General features: G+C 35.8%; 1 protein-coding gene across 1 annotated transcript; it reads right to left on the bottom strand.

Moving 5' to 3' along the window:
- Positions 1-18,206: 18,206 nt before the first annotated feature.
- LOC145667711 (uncharacterized) lies at positions 18,207-19,598 on the bottom strand. Its single transcript, XM_081735170.1, has one exon. It carries the CDS (start codon positions 19,596-19,598, stop codon positions 18,207-18,209), a length of 1,392 nt encoding a protein of 463 aa, XP_081591296.1.
- Positions 19,599-20,479: the final 881 nt, after the last annotated feature.

Here is a 20,479-nt window from a genome sequence, read left to right on the forward strand (position 1 = left end):
TTCTGGACCGGGAATCGATTTTCGCAGAAAATTGGGTTCGGTTTCAGTTCCAAAACAGTTTTTATCAAGAAATCTCTTTCGGTTCCAGGGGACACAGTGGCTCAGTGTATCCTCGGTCAAGTAAGTTTGTGGTGGATAATATCATGTTCGTGGGTTTTCTGAGGGTACTCCCGTAAACTTCCACATTCTCGTTCCACCAATTATTCTATCACCATTCACTTGCCTTAATAATTAACCGAAACGATATAATCGCGGGACGTTACACTGAAAGACAGATTTCTCTTTTGGTTCCGTATCCGGGATTTTTTTTAAGCATCGAAATTGAAACTTTTAGTAAAATTTATTCATGTCCTTCCAGTTCGGTTTCATGAAAACCCTGCTTTCCTATCTGGAATTGAACTGAGGATTATGTGCAACAAAGATTCGCTCACGTCACTAGATCAGTGAGAGATCCATTGGTTAATTATGATTATGGCATTATAGTGCAGTTTTGGATTTTAAAATATGAAATAACTTTCACATCGATTTTCTCGGACCGTAAAAATAAAGATACATCACTATGGAAATAGAAAAGACCTTCATTGCATCCGTAATCAGATTTTTTTTATTTCTTTCAAAAAAATACAAATGTACAGCACATACGTATATTCGATATGTAACATTGATTTTCATTTATGGCTATGTATTCCCTCTAACGCTTGCAGTTTAGAAAACAAAAGAAACATTGAATTTTTATCGTTCATTCGCGAGGTCTTGGTTCGTTCAGTTGGAATTTATCGGTTAGTTATGACAGGCAGAACGACTGATTAATACAGGCGTTGTTCTCAAGCGTGAAAAAAACAAGAGAGGGCAGTTAACGTAAGTTGGCAAAGAAATATAAACAATTCGTTTCCATCCAATCTAGTTTCTGATTTTATCAGCTCCTAAATAACAACAACTTCGCTCATGTGTTGCGTATCACTTAGAAAAGAAGAAAAAAGAAAGTATATGAGTAATTGTTAACTATGAACAAATGTTTCTTTTATTATGTCTTAAAATAAATAATACGTAAGTCTACATTGAAATGTAAACAATAGTTTCTTAAATAATTTCGTAGAATGTATTTAAAAAAAATACTATTTTGGTTGGACCAGATGATGCAAATATTATCAGTACTCTAAAGCAGAAATTCCCAAACTGTGGTCCTTAGATGTACTCTTTTTAAGAGTATTATAATCCTTTGAAGGTTTAATTACTCTGTACATTTTTTCCTGGGCAGAAAAATGCTTTATGTTGTTTTTCTTTTACATTAAACTGATTTGATATAAAAGTATTCAGAACTCAAAATTTATTATTTACCAGATACGGTGGCTTAACATTTCATTCTTCTAATCACATTCATGTCAGTAGGTAATAAATAAATTCGAACGTTTCAAAACTAAAAGAAATACTGTATCTGCTCTGCAAAAGTCAACTTATCGTTTTGATTGAATTTTCTTTACTCCACACCCCCTTCGTGAATCATGCATACTTCATGACTGCGCATTCTTTCATCATCAGCCATCATTCTTATCAGATTTTACCCACAGATACTGTATTACAAACAGGGTTGCCACACTCGAGACTCGCGATAATGCCAAACACGGGTTTGAATTATGCTAGATTTTTTTAAATTATGCCAGACTTTCAAATTATCTTTCCTAACTAATTTTAAAGACCCGCCCCCTACTTATGTTCATTATTTTAATGAAGTGTTTAAACTGTATTTATGTACAAAGCTAATATGACGCTGTCAGGAATGATAATGAAATACATTGGTAAATGGCATATTATAGGGGAGGAAGGTCCAATTTATGTTTTATGAATGGATAATATTTTAAGAAATATATACACAACATGCCGCAGCTATATATATTATAGCTGTCCCCTGACGCTCATATCCCTCCCCTATCAAGTTGTAAATTGAAAGGGACAGAAACATCCCAGATAACCAAACATTCAGGTTTCAGTTGACAGTAATAAAACTATGGTTAAGTAAATATGTTTTGTAGAGTCACGTCCCACCCAACCAGGTACATTCTAGGAACGTGCCATTTAAGTTCCATATGTACCGTTTACGTACCTGGTACTTGAAAAATGTACATTTCATATGCATAGCACGTGTCGCGAGGTACGTGCCTTTCGAGGAATTTCTGACACTTGAAAGGTACTTTTACATGCTTCACTGGAATGTGAGGAATGTGAATGGCACATACCCCATGTACCATGGCATGGTTGTGCGTAAGTTGCTTCGTATTGCGACTAGGGTTGCCAATTTAGCCACTTTGTGACGAGATCTGGCCATTTTGAGAACGTCGTTAGTCACATAATTTCCAAAGAGCCAATAGTGGCTTTTTAGCCATATGCTTTTCACTTCTATAGCCACTTTCTGAGTTTAGCCACATTGTAATATATTGTGTGTGTCATTTTGCAATTTTCTGCAGTGTTTTCTTTCTTCTTGCATGCAGTATGTAATAAGCAAATACATTACATACAAAATTAATATATTGTCAGTTATATATGGTGCTTATTGGGAAAAACACTCCCCAAAAAAGTTCATCTTAGACTGGAGAAATGGTTATCCTTCCTTTTCCATTATTATTTGGCTATGAAACAAATGCCGGAGACATATACAACCGCTATATACAACAGTGTGGTGTTGGAATGTGTAATGATTAGGATGTGATGTTTTATTTTATGTTTTTGAAAGGTCAACACTTCCAATATACCCGTAAAAATGTACTAAAGAAATAGTGCCCATGTTTTTTAAATATTCAATTAGAACTGGACAATCTACATGAAATTTGCAATCGATCAGTGAAAACGTCATCTTTCTAGAGCCTGTAGTTTCTGAGATCTCATTGTCGAGAAACATATATGTGTATTTTAAAAGAGCTCCAAAGATGGCAGCACAATTCATTTGCATGTATTTCGGAGAAGGCTTACTAAAGGCAAAGGCCTTTGAACAATAATTTAAAAGGATAAACTTTGTGAAAAATATTTATTTCAGTAATTTATTTAAACTACACTCTTTTAAAAATATTTGTCTTTGTTATAAACGTGAAATCACAAATAACCGTAAATCAAAGGTTTGAATACTAAGATTATAGGTTAGAGCTCGATCGCTCGTAAATGTTACTGTAGTATTTTAAGAGATAGTTAAATTGCCACACAGATGCCGGAGGAGGGCATATATTTTCAGAGTTAGTTGCTTGGCTTTTTTTAAAAGTACAAGCTTCTAAATTCGAACGTAAAAATGAAGCGTTAAGGTTTTAGTATTTAAGTACTCGCACCCCCAGTTGCATAGCACTGCCCTAAGGAACATTACTGACATGCCTAGTACATTCCTGGCACATGCCAATGCCAAGTAAATGTGTCAAGTACATACACGGTACGTGATATACACATAATAGATACATTCCTCGGTATGTGTCATGCACGTACTTTTGGGCGGAAGTAACCTTATTCCTTACATGTGTATTTCACATGATTGCTCTATTCACGTACCTATCATGTACATTCCAATGTACCTCGAGGAACATTCTTTACACATGATCAGTATGTACTTGTGTTGGGTGGGGTTTTGCTATTTTTGAACATTTCTCTGGATTCAACAATGAATTACAACCGCGGAAATACTGACTGGTCTCATTGTTCCAACCATCGCTTCAACTAAGAAGATTAATTCCCGACGGTCCATGAACCATCTTAAATTTTCGTTCTTTTTCTGTTCATCAGAGGGAAGAATGAAATTATGCAAGATTTGGCCAAGATGCTAAAGTCAAGATGCTAGATGCTAAATGCGTGTGAATTATGCTAGATCTAGCACCAAGGTGCTAGATATGGCTTCACTGATTACAAAACAATTACTTCGAACAAAACTCAGTATTGTAGGCAACTGAGATCTAGCTCTGCACCTGAAGATATATATATATATATATATATATATATATATATATATATATATATATATATATATATATATATAGAGAGAGAGAGAGAGAGAGAGAGAGAGAGAGAGAGAGTAAAGTGGAGATATGATAAACATTGACAAAATTTCACAAAAGTGTTGAAAATGGTGTGTTTATGAAAAACATTTGAAATTATAGTTGTTTTCTTTTTCTTTTATAGCAATAGCTTTTAGTACTTATAGTTACAAGTGCACGTAATTACATGATTTAAGCAGTGTTGCAAACTTCTACAATGTGTATCATATCAACAGAACGGTTTGAGATATCGAAGTGCTGTAAACGGCAAAATATTTTGTACATTCATTGCAAACTATACATGTAACTAAATATGATACTTATCTATGCATTTTTCGAAATAAAGCCCATCAAAACATTCAAATTTTCAAGCTCTAGTAACTTCGTTCATTCGAAAAAAGTTGTACCATGCACAAGGGCGCCGATTTCTCTGTAACTTTGTGGAGGGGGCATTCAGATGCAGAAGGCATATATGAGGATTTTAAGACAAACTGAATTCAAATTATGCCAAATATTGTATATTCATAAATACAATGTGGGGGCCACATGAGCTTTCGGAGACCGAGCCCCCACATTTGCGCCCTTGACCATGAACATGGTATGCAACGCTAAGGTACTTTCGATGTGTATTATTTTATCTATCTCCGTTGTGTTGTACGTGTGATAGAGGCTTCCATACTTTGGATGTATGTAGTACTATAATACACACATATCACACATATACTCTCTCTCTCTCTCTCTCTCTATATATATATATATATATATATATATATATATATATATATATATATATATCACAAAAATTTCGGGATTCAAAATATTCCGGATATCGGGAAAATTCTGGATTTTTTCGAAATCCGGAAAGTAAAATTTTGATTCCGGAAAATTTTATAATACCTAACTTAATTGCAGGAAGCAAAAAAATGATGTACACTGTAGGCCTACATACATACAACTTTAAAATACAGGTAAACAAAACGTAAGACGTAAAAAAATAATGTAAAACGTAGGTTCAATTCCTTGTTATTTAAACATGCTATTGTTCATTGATAAGCGATTATACAATGTGAAAAGGTAAATCAAAGAAAGAAAAGAAGACCAAACTTACAGATTGTAGTGTCTTGCTTCTCATTGATAAAGTTACTTTTTTTTTATGAAAGCATTAAAAGTCAAGTAGATCGTTACGAAAAGAAATTTTCATTTTATTCGAAGTGTTTTTTCTTCTTTGGAACTAGGCCGGATAGTCTATAGTCTGCTATAATTAAAGTTTATGTTTATAGGTTGAATGTGATTCATTATTGTGAAATGTTATGATTTGGAATAATATAGAAATTTGTTTAGTGATAATTACTAAATTGGAATAATAAAAGTACAATTGAGTATATGCAGTTAAAAGAATGTATGAATTACCGTACTTATATTGAGAGAGACTCAACTAAATCACTGAAACTAATTATATTAAGATGCAGATATATAATTGCGGTGTCTAACCTTAAACTACACACCAACATCATTTTTCAGATTATGCTTGGAGGGAAAATGGGGAGACCTCGTTATAGGGTGGCCCAAAAGTAGATATACAGAACCGTACTCATAGGTCATGACATTTTATATCATTTACTTATTGTTATCCATATAGGTATTGACTAAGTTTCTTTCTTATCTGCTCTTAATTTATTTTCAGTTCTACCTTTAGCTCGGAACAAACCAAAGCAAATAAATTAAAATGTCATACTTGATCGATACTGGTGCATATACCTTCTTTTGGGCCACCGTTTTTTATTGGTGTATTATTATGGGGTTCTTTGCTCCCTCCGTAGCCTAATATGGCATCCCTCCTACAAACTCTGAGAAGAATACATTCGATATTTCTAGAAAATATAGGATTTTTATATTAAGACAGAACTCTAAGGCTGAAAAATTCTCCAAATCTCTGATCCTGATGTTGCTTAGCCTCCATAGTGAATAATTGAAATGAAAAATATAATGTAATAAAAATTATTTCTAGTCACTGTAAAAAAAAACAATTTACAGAACTAACGAAGAACACCAAAAGTAAAAGGACATTATTAATTTAAAAACTCTTCAAGTAAAACAAGATTGAAAGCGGCTCGCCGGCGTTTGTGGTAAACATTACTTAGAGACGTGAAGCTGTAATTCAGTTCAAGAATTCTTGTTTGATTTAGCACATTCTCAGAAGGAATTTCAGATAAAACTAATTATCATTAATTAAAGTGCGAAGTATTGTGAACATTCATTCCCGTCGTTTAAACAGTCACACTACACTAATTGTGAGATATTAAAGTCCCAGTTTCAACATACAGCGTTTGGCAAAACGACGAAACTAATTACCAATATTGATGAATGTATAGTGAAAACGTTTCGTATTACATTTTAGTTCTCAATAGAGAGCGGCATTCTGTATTTCATGATATTGTAGAGAGAAAAGTAGTTAGCATGGGCGGCGATTAGGGGGGCAAGAGGGGGCAGTTGCCCCCCCCACTTTTTTGAAGTGCCATAATTTATATAATTTCATTTGGAAATGTAAACAGAGTGTCCATACAATTTAGAGAAAAATCTCTGACTTTTTCCTGACTTTCCATGACAAAAGTTGCAGATTTCCCTGACCCCTGAATAACTTAAAAATATAGAAGAAAGAAACCCCAGCCTCCACATTCCCCATAGTTGGCCTTGTTCTATTCCACTTCTGTTTCTTTCTTTTTCAATTTTCTTTCCAAAGGAATGTAAATTTACAAATATGTGCATTAGGCCATTATTGATTAGGCCTACATATTACACAAAATGTAAAGTTACAAACGAAAGTGTGCAGTCTACAGAGTACTTAAGATATAAAAAAAATACACATTATAATGCCAATTACACAGCATTATAATATTGCCTATAGCAATAAACAGTTCATACATGATTTTGCTGATTATTAAAAAAACACACACACATTATGTAACAAATCTTTTGCTGGTGCAGTTGTTAAATGCAACAAATTTAGAAATTTGTTTTCATATTTTCTCGCATAGTTTTCTTCTCATTGATCTGAATGTCCTTGTCTTCGCAGATTAATTTTCTTTCCTTCCTCCAGCTCCTTTAGTTGTTGCTGAATTTCCCGTTTCTCTCTCCTCTTCTCGTCTCCAGCATTTATTTCTTTTCTTTTCCAAATACACCTAATATTGTCTCATTGAACTTCTCACTGAATTTATCATGCCTCTTGTAATTATTAATCCTGATGATCCACCTATTCTCATCGTAGAATCATATATGATCCGTTGAGCCACCAGAGATTCTTCTTGTAAGTTGTCAACAATGAGAATTTTATTTATTGTGAAACCACTTTCAAAAAATGCGTTTCCGTGAAAGAAGATAAAACACATTTCATAACTGACCATAAGTCAACGAAGTTCTTCCCATTTCCTAAGACTAAGTAAAAAAAACTCATCAGGTCCAATACCATCTCTACCATTGGCTATGAATCCATTCGAGTGTTCCTTAAATTCTTCAGTCTGAGCTTTCACTGTGAGCTGGAGATACTATTATTTCTTTGCGTTCTCAGCCACTTGTCCAGATATCCTCTTGGCACCATGCAATTCTTCTAGAACAGCGTCTACCCTTTTTGAGCAAATACGCCAGGATGTAGTTAGATGTGTTTTTCGCAGGAAATTAGTTTCAACGACTATATCAGAGAACACTGACTCCCTCAATATCACCATTGAGAACACCATGTTTTGCATCCAGTAATAGTAAAGAAATCAACCCTATTTCATAAATTCAATAATTGAACAATGGACCTAAATCGATTTTCTCCTGACTTTCCCTGACCAATCTGCCATTTACCTGACTTCACCTGATACATTTTTACTTCCCTGACCTTTCCCTGACTTTCACTTATTTACAAGAATGTGGACACCCTGGTAAAGGTTTTGTATGTATTACTGTTCCATAGAAAAAAATGGTGCCATATGATATTTGCCGTTGCGTGAGTACGCATTGGTTATTTGTCTTCCCATGGAGTTAAGAAAGCTACAGGAATTGCTTTTTAATTGCAATTCAAAGCAATTAATATTGCAATTGCATATTTCTTTAAATGTCATAGTATATGCTTGCAGTACTTACTGTATTTCATTTTCTAAGACTAAAAACATTAATTTAATGCCCTGTGTGGAATTAAAAGTATAAATTGTTCATTAATTCCCAGTTTCAATATAACGTGCAAAACAAGCGTCATTATTCATTACTATTATGATTAATATTATCCCTTCTATTTATATATTTTGCAAATTTATTAAATAATCTGATCACACAATTTTCCAGACAGAATTTTAAGATGTTCATGAGCAAGAACTCAACTTTCTTCTTACACTTTCGTTGTTTAAGAGTATAAAGGGCTAGTACCTACCTGTATTGCTCTTATGAATGTACTTAATAAAATAGAAATAGAATATACGGCATTTTAAGTGAAAAAGATAGTATCCTATTAGTTATACAACCTTTCATGAAACAGTGTTAGAAACAGTCAGGAAATCTAACATTGATATACAATTGTTCAGATCATGTCTTGCCCCCCACTTCTAACGTCCAACCGCCGCCACTGAGCATGAGCACTATCGACTTCACGTTACAAATCTTTTTTTTTTTTTTTTTAACTGTGTACTGCAAATAATAAACTGGAAAATTTGTTTCGGATCTTACTTTTCTAACCATTGCCCTAATCAATAAGGACGATTATAATCATTAAAAAGAATCAACATGATTAATCGAAATAGGATGATTTGTACGGAAGTTGTCGTGGAAAATGTTCTACCACATTATGAATATGGCAAACTTAAATATTGGCGTCACGCATACACCAAGAGTTTTTATGGTATATGTATCGTATAGAATAGTAGTAGCTTACCCGCTACCAGTGGCGTATTTAAGGGGGGGCTTTCGAACTTAAACCCCCAGAAATTTCATTTACTATATTAAAGGAAATAAAATGTCTTGCAGAATTTTCAATTTCCAGGACTAAAGTTAGCGAACCCGCCCCGAAACAAAATCGTAAATTCGCCACTGCCCGCTACAATTATGAAACTATTGAAACTTTTAAGAATTGAAGGTCCCATTAATTCTACGAGATTTGGAACTTTAACAGTGGCAATTATTTATTCACAAGTGATACAGAGATACAGTGATACATCTTTGAAACTTATAGCAATATAGAAGTCAAAATATACTTGCAATAGTGGTCTATTTTCTGAAGAATCTCTGGAGTATTTCGGAAACTTAAAGTTCAGAACGAAAAATAAGGCAAAGTGGTTTCTTCATCTTGTTATAACTACAGTCATAACAGCTTTAGTCCAAGGAGTATAGTGGATGGTAGCGCACTACCTAGTCCCATCAAACAAATAAATCAGCTATGTCGTACTACTTGCGCCCGAACACTATTGTGCCAAATGATGGAAAGATTCTGCCAAAAAGTATCGCCACTTCTTTCGCATCAGTAATCGCCGGGAGCTCTATGGTGGCTAACAAGTAAGAGCATGCGCCTTTGGCTTAGAAAAATGAAATGAAATCTTTGAGTTTAACGTCCCACTGTTATACCGGTTAGGCTAAAGGAGACGGTAATGATGAGTAATGAATGAAATGAAATGGTGGAATGAAGAAAGTGGGAGGAAACGGGAGAACCCCGAGGAAACCCACGCACACGGTGTTTGTCCACCACAAACTTCACTTGGCGGGGGCTGGGAGCCTTTGGCTTAGAGTCTTGGGTTGAATTCCCAGCGGAAGCTCATATCTTTCGAATTTCACGTCTCAACGTAGCCTGGCTGCTGAAAGAGCTCACTGCTAAGCTCAAATCAAATCAAATCAATAATCGCCGGTTATCCAAGAATGAATAGCAATGCAGCATCAGACATATTTAATAACTTTAGATCGTCAATTCACAGAGGCTATTCTTCTCGTCATAGTACCTGTGTGGGGCATTGAAATACAGAATCCGTTTGTTTGTGAGGTAGATCATATATGAAAGTAAAGTTTCATATAAATGCGGACTGGTTCCCTTTCATGGCGTGTGTAAGTAAAGCAGTGTTGTCATTACTCTCGTATAATGAAATCCTCTTTATTTTATATACTCGAAAAGAATGTTTAAACCAATTTAAAAAATGCGTTACAAAAATGTATTAAAGAATACAAGACATTTAGAAAGCAAGCTAGGTACTATCTACTAAACGCTAGAATCTAGAACGTTTGTTAAAGGTTAGAAATTTTTTGGTGCGAAACTTATCGGTAAATCAAATTTCTGCTTTACATGGAAGATTTTTGAAACAAATAGTTGTTTATTTAATAGCATTTTGTCTATGATGAATAATCTACCTGCTTTGCAAAATCTTTTATATTGTTTGTTGTTACTCAGCAATTTAAAAAAAACGAAGAATATCAAGCACGCAATATGGCACTCAACTTTTTCTCTTCTTAGCTTTCTGCCTAGAAGCAGGCTACGCCACCTGCATCGTTCACCCCAGTGGTGGAACTAGAAGGTAAAAACTGAAGGGCAAAGCCAGAACGCAGACGATGATAAGTATATCATGAGTTTATTATAAATTTTCAAAAATATATAAATAATAGTTTAAATTTTTTTGTGACTCAAAAACTGGGGGCCTAGGTCCCTTTGGCCCTGGGCTAGATTCGCCACTGGCTCATCCCCTTTGGAGTCATAGAACACACTTCCTCTTCCTCTTCGAGGAAATTGTTCGAAAATTCACTTCCGAGAGAAAACTGCCGCTTCTGGATTTTATCAAGAGAAATCATTTACTCCATATTGTATGATTGTTAGTGAGATACTTATTTATGAAATATGAACAAAATCATCTGAAATATTTTTGAGAAAATTATCTTTACAAAAATCTCCAAGACTAAACTACCTCTTATTGACTTAAATAAAAGATAAATCCCTTATTCCATTTTAATAGGATTATTACATTGAAAAATGCTGGGAACACCATGACATGACTGGGTGCAACATCCTCGGACGGTAGTATCCTAATTAAATACGATAAAGCACCCATATTTAAGATATACCATACAGGTCCACAGGTGCAAACAATATCTTGCAATGTGTCTTACCGTCTTAAATAGCAGCATCTCACTCGTATTTAAGTAGGACACAACAGTCCTAGTACTTTGCACTCCAGTCGTACCATGGTATTCCCAGCAATTTTCAGTGTGCTAATCCTAAAAACAGAATAAGCGACTTATCTCCGAAAAGTCGATAAGAGGTATTTATCCTAGGGGATTTTTGTAAAGATAATTTTCTTAAAAATAATTCAGGTGATTCTGTTCATATTTCATAAATAAATATCTCATTAAAATCATACAATATGAAGTAAGTAATTTATATTGAATGAGTCTTTCTCGGCAGTGAATTTTCTAACAATTTCCTCAAATAGAAAGTGTGATTTATGACTCCAAATGGATGAGTCAGTAGCGGATCTACCCTAGGGCCAAAGGAACCTAGGCCCCCAGATTTTCAACACAAAAATAATTTAAGCAATCCAAGAATTATTTTTAAATCCTAGACTTTTTTCTCAGTGTAATGAGATATTTACTTATAAAATATGAACAAAACAACCTGTAGCACTTTTGAGAAAATCGCCCGACAACAATCCAAATTTACATCTACACATCTACCTAAATATACACAAGTATTCATTTTCTTTATGTGCGTATGTGTGTTTATCATTCTTTTTCAGAATCAAAGCTATATGAGATGTGGACCCACAGTTTAAGGTGAAATCCGTACCACTATAATTCTCTGGATAGTCTTAACACATGGGCCCGTTGATCACTTGCCCGGGGGCCTCACAACTATAGAAGCCCCATACTAATGTATGTCAAATGACTTACCATATATAAGTACTGGTAATGGCACTGGTAATGCGTTCAATGTGCTATACAACCTGGAATCGGACCCGGAACTTTTATCTTTAATTCTCCCTAACCTAGACAATAGTCCCCATGGTTTTCTCATTAATCTTATATATTATTCTATACATAATCCAATACGACTGATACACGAATACAAAACTATCGACGACAGTTTAAAAAAAAAAGTCGCGATAGTCTTCAGAGGGCTCGAAACTCCTATGTTTTTTTCACAGATCGTCATTCTACACTGTTAAAAATAATTTCTTAAATTTGAGATACCGTTTCTTATCTGTGCATCGAGACAATATTTTCTTAGAAATGAGATTTGGCCATTCTCATTCATAAGGAAAGTAACAGTATATTTTCTCGTTTCGCTTTATACAACCTCACCAAAACTTTTCTTCATTTTTCATTAATGAGAGTTTCAAACTCTTATTTCTAAGAAAATATATTCTCGGTGCACAGACAAGAAACGGTTTCTCAGATTTAAGAAAGTATTTTTAACAGTGTAACTTCTCAGACTGCTCGACTACATCATGCCAGCAACTACTAGACCACCGGTGAGGGCTACATACGTAAGTCCATAAGCCATAATTACAAACAGAACAAAAACTCTTCACATTCAATCCCTACATCTCTATTGTAACAATATGATACAAACTACTTTAGTAAAGAACTAATCACTATTCAGTTATACAAATACTTAGCAAACATTCTTGTGTGGCCCCGTGGCTGAGTTTGCAAAGCTTCTCCGCAAGTATGCCTGGAAGAAATCGCCTCTATCTGAAATACTTTCTGTGCACGTGATCCCAATGGTTTCGGTTTCCAATGGAGGTACTTGCCTCAGATTCAATCCCCAATAGTGGTTCGAATCCTATTTTAAATTGTAGGTCCCGTTTAATATAGCCTTGCTGCTGATAAAGGGAGTTAAATGCAATCAATCTGATAACTTTACCGAGGATTCCTTTCTCCGAAATTGTACCGTAAACATACACAACGGGGCTGCGGTGGCTCAGTGGCAGAGCGCTCACCGCTGGTGCGTAAGGTCCCAGGTTCGATGCCAGCCCATGCCAAGTGAACTTTGTGCTGGACAAACACCGTGATCATGGTTTTTCTCAGCATTCATTATCATCCACCTCTTCATCACCTTCTCTGATAGCATCGGTGCATAATCATAATCATGCGACGTTAAACTCAATAATAATAATAATAATAATAATAATAATAATAATAATAATAATAATAATAATAATAATAATAATAATAATAATAATAATAATAATAATACACAACGGCAAATATGGATATACAAATGTTGGTGTCCACAATAAATGTATTTCTAAGCTTTTCATCATAGGTGTAACGATCAACAAACACCCCACTATAGAGCAAGCAGCTACCATCGATTTGGAATCTTTCAGAAGACGATGATGATGATGATGAGACGGAGACGGTGATGATGAGAAATGCAAGCAGTGGTGGAATGAATAAAGTGGGGTGAAACGAGAGAATACCGAGAAAACCCACGAACACAGTGTTTATCCAGCAGAAAGTTCACTTCGCGCGAGCTGGGATCGAACCAGGGACCCCACGCACCAGAGGTGAACCTTCTACCACTGAGAAACCGCGCTCCCTACCATGGATTTAAGAGACATATTTTTTTGTCTGTTGTCATCAGAGCTGTTAATCCAACATCCACGGACCAGGAAATGTTTAAAGAAACGTAAACCGAAGAACATATACAATTGACTTAGTGGTATCTATGCTCAAATATCTTAAATCCATTTGTACCGTTCTTTTGTAACTATTGACAGTTTAGCCCTTCTCGGTTGTCTAGTGAATAGAGCCTGCGCCTTTGGTTCACGAGATAACGGGTTCGATTCATCTTTAACTGTAGGTCCACGTCTCATATAGCTTCGATGCCGAAAGGGATGATAAACTCCAATTCAATCACCTATTGATACCTTACTTACAAAAACTTAAATTTATATTTGAATTTAATTTTTATTATATTGATGGTAGATAATTCTGAAAAATTCCTTTGAGCAATTAAAGTCTTTATGTATTTGTAATAGTATCGACTGAAAACCATTACCTTTATATATATATATATATATATATATATATATATATATATATATATATATATATATATATATATATATATATATATATATAATTGAATTGACTTGAATTTTCGTCCTAAACACTTTAAAATAGAACACTTTTTTAACTCTTGTAACTCTCAGTCTTTCCAAATACATTAGATGTAGATGTAATTCAGGAGATTAAAAAAAAAGAGAGAGAGAGAGAAAATGAAAACCAGGAGAGATCGAGGATTACAAAAGAAAAGAAAAAAGAAGCCGACACAGTATTTGTCCATCAGTCCCATCTCCATAACAATTTCCTTTGCCGGAAACACTTTACTCAATTGACCGGAAGCTGTACGTTACCTGTTAGTGATCCATTTAACCACAACTGTCGTAAAATGGTGATACTCATGCTGATTTGTGCTCGATTGTTAAAGGCTTCACAGTCGCTCCATTTTCTCCGTCTCTAAATGTCCGCAATCATTAAGGATGGTGCTAAGTCTGTCTCTTTATCTCCATTACCCCAAGAGTGTGGTTTCAACATCGCTTTTTAAGTGATTATAATCTGTCGCACTTTTCTCCGCGATTTCATTACATAACGTACAACTAGGATTTGAACAAAGGCCTTTAGGTCTTCTTACTGTTATTTCTTGTAAATATTTATTATTATTATTATTAAATTGGAGGAATGAACTTCTCATTTTCTCGAATTTTGGCAAATTTAACAAATTCATTAATTACCTATTATATCTATAATAATGTTACAACGTAATCTCACTTCTCATTGCAAAAAACAAGATGTAATTAAGTGGTTCCACTGTAGTCTTACAGTTATTCACTTTATGTAGGTGGTCACAGGTTCAAACCTATTTGAAGTCAAGGAGGAATGATAATTCTGGTCACTCTATTAAGGCTCTTTTTTAAAGTGATATTTTCACATCTTGTTTTGGTATACACAAACCCCTTGTACAATCTCGTTTTAAAAAACTGGTAATCCTCCTCTGTGAAAATAACTATATTGATAGTTGCAGGCTCGTACGTAAGACAATTGAGTATTTCGGCGTGAAGTAAAGCTCTTTAACATGCTTAGAATATTCGCATTTGTTTGGTTACAGTCTGATTATGGATAGAATTAAAGGACTTTCTAAATAGGGAAAGGGTAGCCAGAATATATTTAAACAAAAATGTACCTCCCCTCCTATGCGAATGTCACGTCTTTTCTAGGGTTTAAATTGTAAATGTGTAGGAATAAGAAATTTTAATCTTCTTAAAATTACATCATTTGTGGCTAGTCGTTTATCTTTATAATATGTCCGTCGTGACCAAGGTAAATACTCTTATTAGCTCAGAGGTTCTCAATTTTTTTTACACATTTTATTGAACGCTAATGACATCACGACACATTTATTAAATTGTTTTATTGTAATACCATAAAATTATAAAAATTATAATTGTAAGGTAATTATAATAGTGTAATTTATAAGTTTCTATATACGTAGTATTATATAATTATCGCCAAGTGGAAGTGAGCATTGATGGTGCCTTTAACTGATACAATCTTTCTCAAAATTGATTTTAACTTATTATGTCGAATAAAGTACAGCCTTATAGACCATGTGGGTGACATAAATATATTTTTAAATTTCGCGAAACACCCTATGGAGTTGCACGACATATCAGTGTGCCGTGATACACCCTTTGGAAATCTGCTTTACCTAGTAAGAAGGTAAGTTAATATCAATACGCAATGTTATGTCGAATAGCTGAAATAAAACAAGTAGAAATGCACAGTATATAATTAAAACTCTGTAACAAGGATGTAACAACTAATGATTAACAATCATTATGATCAATAAACTTAAATAACTTGCAAATGTTCCACTCTCCTCTTTACTGTCTAATTCATTTACTTTCCACATACTAGAACAACCTCCAGGCAAGGAATTATTACTTTATATCTTTGCTTAATATTGGATTTTACGCACACTAAAAGATAATGATATAAGCAGATTCCTGACTTTATCGAACTATCGAACGATTCATCACTCGACATACACTCCCGAAAAACAATAGTTAAACCTTCACCATGCATATACTACTAAAACACTTTAAACCCTCAGAAATTATACAATATCACTATTTACTACATAATAGTATCATACGTTCATAGTCCATGTCTCGCTTTCATGTACACATTATATTCTGAAACATGTAAATTTTGTGGAGTTTGAGCTGTCTAACTTTAGAGTAAACACTTCAAATATTTCTTTCTTTTTTTATTTATTTTTTTTATTTTTTTTACATGCTAGCCAGAAGGGCTAGCCACCTTTAAGAGGGTTATGCCCTCTATTAGGAATGAGGTGTAATTACAGTATAGGCTCCGGTTACTGTTGTTGGGCTAAGTGTTTCATTAAATATTTATTAACTTCAAATTGTCAAAAACAAGAGAAAAAAAACGTGGTGACTTAAGGAACTTTGATCCTTAACATTTGGTGAGGTGAAAAGACAAAGTTAAATATACAAGAAAACACAGTGATTACAAAGACATGAAATCGTGCATTGAAAAATGTGCGTGAAATATAAGAATAGAAATAATAATATAAACATTTCAAAATATTTCAATAAGCATGAAAGATGAGGTGAAGTGCGATACACAATACAACACTTTAGGTGATGTTAGTGAGACGAATGAGCTTATTCTTCAGCCTAGGGGCTGCTCTAGGCGCTGATGAGAACATGGGGAGCCCAAGTTAATAAACAAAGGTTGTTACTGTGCGGGAAATGATGGATGGATGAGAGGAAGATGATCGTGAACAACATATTCTGATATGAATTGCAAAGTTGGGTCTGGTGGTTGAAGCGTGTAGTGATATAATGCAAACAGGAGCGAGAGTGGTGGATAATAGTAGGTGTAAGGTGTGGGATGAACTGCTAAATAATGCATTGTATCTTGAAGTAATGGGTGGCGAGTTTGAAAGCGTTTAGAGATATATGTTAGACGTAGTTTTTCAAGGTGAAATTTCAGAGTTGGAAAAGTAATATGGCGGTAAAGTTCCTGCGTAGGGCTAGGGAGCTTAATGCGGTAAGCTGTACGGAAAGCGTGGCGTTCTAAGATGAAAAGTTTATGATAGTACTGAGGTCGAGCGGCTATCCAGGCAGTGAAACCATATGTCAGAACAGGTCGGAGGAAAACTTTGTAGGTGTTGAGGATTGTGTGTGGCTTGAGACCCCACGTAGTACCCGTAAGGCATTTCAAAAGATTGATGCGATTATAAGCTTTAGTAGTGACTGTTTTCAGATGTTGCGACCAAGTAAGATGGCGGTCGAAAGTAATTCCCAGATACTTTACTGTATTTGTGGCCTGAAGGGGCACCTGATCCACATGGAGAAATAAGCGTCGTGGGTTTCTGCGAACTCTGGAAGTGCGTCGTGGAGGTAAGAAGACCATGGCCTGTGTTTTTGTTGCGTTAATAGTAAGTCTCCAGTGATTATACCAGGTACTGAATCGATCAATAGCAAGCTGGAGAATGGTATTTATCTGTTGGATAGAGTTTCCGAGTCCAAGGAAGGCCGTGTCATCGGCATATTGAAAAAGATGAACGTTATCAGGTAGTCTGGGCATGTCAGCGACGTATAAGAGATAAAGTAGAGGAGATAATGCAGACCCTTGTGGCACTCCAGTAAGTAGAAAGATCGGATGTGATAAAAAGTCATGAATGGAGATATAAGCGAGGCGGTTGGTAATGAAATTGTAAATTAGGCGGATGTAGCACATGGGGAGTCGAAACTGAAGAAGTTTGTATATTAGTCCGTTGTGCCAGACTTTATCAAACGCCTTTTCTAAGTCAAATAGGACCAGACAGGATGGTTTTGCAGAATTGTAGTGTTGAGTAATGAGTGATGTGAGTCTTAAAAGTTGATCGTTAATAGAATATGAGGGTCTGAAGCCAGCTTGTGTGATAGGAATTAACCTGCGATCGTTTAGGTAGATATGGAGTCGTTTTACCAGGATGCGCTCTAGGATCATACTGAAAGTTGAAGTTAGCTGAATAGGTCGATATGATGAAACGTTCTGAGGTGGTTTATTTGGTTTGAAAAACATGAGTGTCTTAGAGATTTTCCATGTTAAAGGAAAGAAACCTGTGCGCAAGATGAAGGTATAAATATTAGCGAGAAGGAGTAATAACAAAGCAGGACATTATTTGATGTGGCGGTATGTTATACTATCTAGACCGGGTGCAGTATTGCGTTTATTGTGGAGAACTTGTGAGATCTCGTGAACACTAATGGGTTGAGATATGGCTGTGTCTGGCTGTAAGAGATGGGCAGTGTTTGGTTGAAGGTGTGGTGTGGACGTGTTAAGCCTATCTGCAGCGACTGGAGCATTGCCGGATGATGGCGTGAAAATCTCTTGTAAGTGATCTGCAAAAGCATTTGCCTTATCACTATCGGTGGAAACAGGCGTGTCGCCTTGCAGAAGCGGATAGGGTGTGCTAGTAAATTTGCCACATAATGCATTGAAACGGTTCCAAAATTTGGTTGGATGAGAAGTCTCGGATAGATTATTGCATGTGTTTACCCATTTACGAAGTTTATACGCTTTAATGTAATTGTGAACTGTGCGTTGTAGATGGTGGTGATGACGGAGTGCTTCAGGGTTGCGGGTGCGAAGATAATCTCTATAGAATTGGCGTGAGCGTTGGATCAGTGTGAGATATTGCGGCGGAAGTTTAGGCTGATATGGACGAGATTTGGTAGTTGGAATATATAAATGACTGGCCTCTTGAATAGCTGAAGTAATATTATCAACGACAGCAGTTAAATCTTCGCCTGTAGTTGGTTCAGTAAGATGATCGGTGAGTTGAGAGATATGTGTGCAATATTTATCCCAGTTAGCCTTATCGTAACGGACGCTTAAGCGGAGTGGTGGAGATGAAATAGGCCTGGTGGTGGTATTTGGCTGATAGGTGAGTTTAATTGGAGCATGATCACTACCCAGAAGATCAAGAATATCTAGCGTGCAATGTGATACGAGGTTTGCTGACGCTATAACTATATCTGGCTTTGTGTTGGAAATAGGACGGGTTGCTTGTGGAAGATCAAGTATGATTCCAGTGGTATTGGTCGTAATAAAATTAACAAAATTTGTCCTCTCGCCATCGGTGCGGCTATGCATATTAAAGTCAGCCATGATAATGTACGTCTTATAAGTATTTGAAATGTATTGCACGAACTGCTCTGGTAGAGGATGGTTGGGTCTGATGTATATTGTTGCCAGTGTGATAATGGCGTTTTTGAAATAGACAGTGGTGAGGAGATATTCCGGAAGAGGTGTCGTTGTATAATGATGTTGACGAAACGGTAGATGAGGAGAGAAACCAATGGCCACTCCCCCATTGGCTCGGAGTGCAGGTATAGGATTTTCAGCGTGCAACATAGTGTATCGTGGTAAACGACATGTTCGTGATTTTGTGAGGAAAGTTTCATTTAGTAAGAACACTGTGACACGTTCCTCGAGAAGAAGCTGTTCGAATAAGATTTTGTTTTTGGGTAAAGACCGGATATTAAGAAACAGAAATGTAACAGCCATGGTATAGAGTAAACTAGTCAAGATTAGTTGTATGAGATTTATGAAAATGAACTGTATTTCCTGAATAAGTGGCTGTGAAATTAACATGAAAAGTGGTTTTTGCCGCAAGAATGATTTGCTGGAGTATGTGGGGTCTTATAAAGGGATGGATGTTCTGTAAAGCTAAAGTCAAGAAAGTCAAGAGTTGATCTAACGAGACAGGTGCATCTATCGGATGTGGAGTAGTATGTGGTTGTGCTGGTGGTCGTAGGGGAACTACGAGTTCTGGATGCTCCTGATTAGCTTCTGGTTTAGCTTTACATTTGTAGCTATATGCCGGATGCTGATCATTGCAAGTGGCACATTTAGGTGGTAACTGTAAGTTGCTACAAGTTCGGGTGGTATGCGGGCCTGCACAATATCCGCATTTACTTGTGCTTTTGCAATCAGATGTATGATGAGCATTATAGATCTGACACCGTTCACACCGAACTGGCATAGGAACAGGTGTCCTGGATGGTTCAACACGGTGTTTATGATTGTAAATGTAAGCACCTGTTGCCAATAACTCATCAATAGTGTCTTGATGCGAGGTTAGGACACGAACCATGTATGTTGGTCCTTGATATTTCGAATTCGCAAGACTTTGGTGATGGTATGACCCTCCAGCTTGAGCTCCTCCTGTATTTCGTCATCTGTATAAGATGGGTCGACCCCACGGATGACTACAGATAGTAATGGGGAACGTTTCGGAGGTGGAGGCTGCTTGCGAGTGGATGATGTGAGTGTTTGAATCTTTGCATCCCGACCAAAGGTATCTATAGGCACCTTGTTTTTAATGGTAGTAAGAAGAGTTGGATCGGATGTTTTTAGAATGATGCCGTTTCTAGTATGTAGGATTT

The sequence above is a fragment of the Thermobia domestica genome, chromosome 13 (genome assembly GCF_964235325.1).
Source record: "Thermobia domestica chromosome 13, izTheDome1.hap1.1, whole genome shotgun sequence".
Classification (NCBI taxonomy): domain Eukaryota; kingdom Metazoa; phylum Arthropoda; class Insecta; order Zygentoma; family Lepismatidae; genus Thermobia; species Thermobia domestica.

Coding starts and splice junctions, on each gene's coding strand:
- LOC145667711 (XM_081735170.1), bottom strand. CDS start 19,598: ATGGCTGTTACATTTCTGTTTCTTAATATCCGGTCTTTACCCAAAAAC.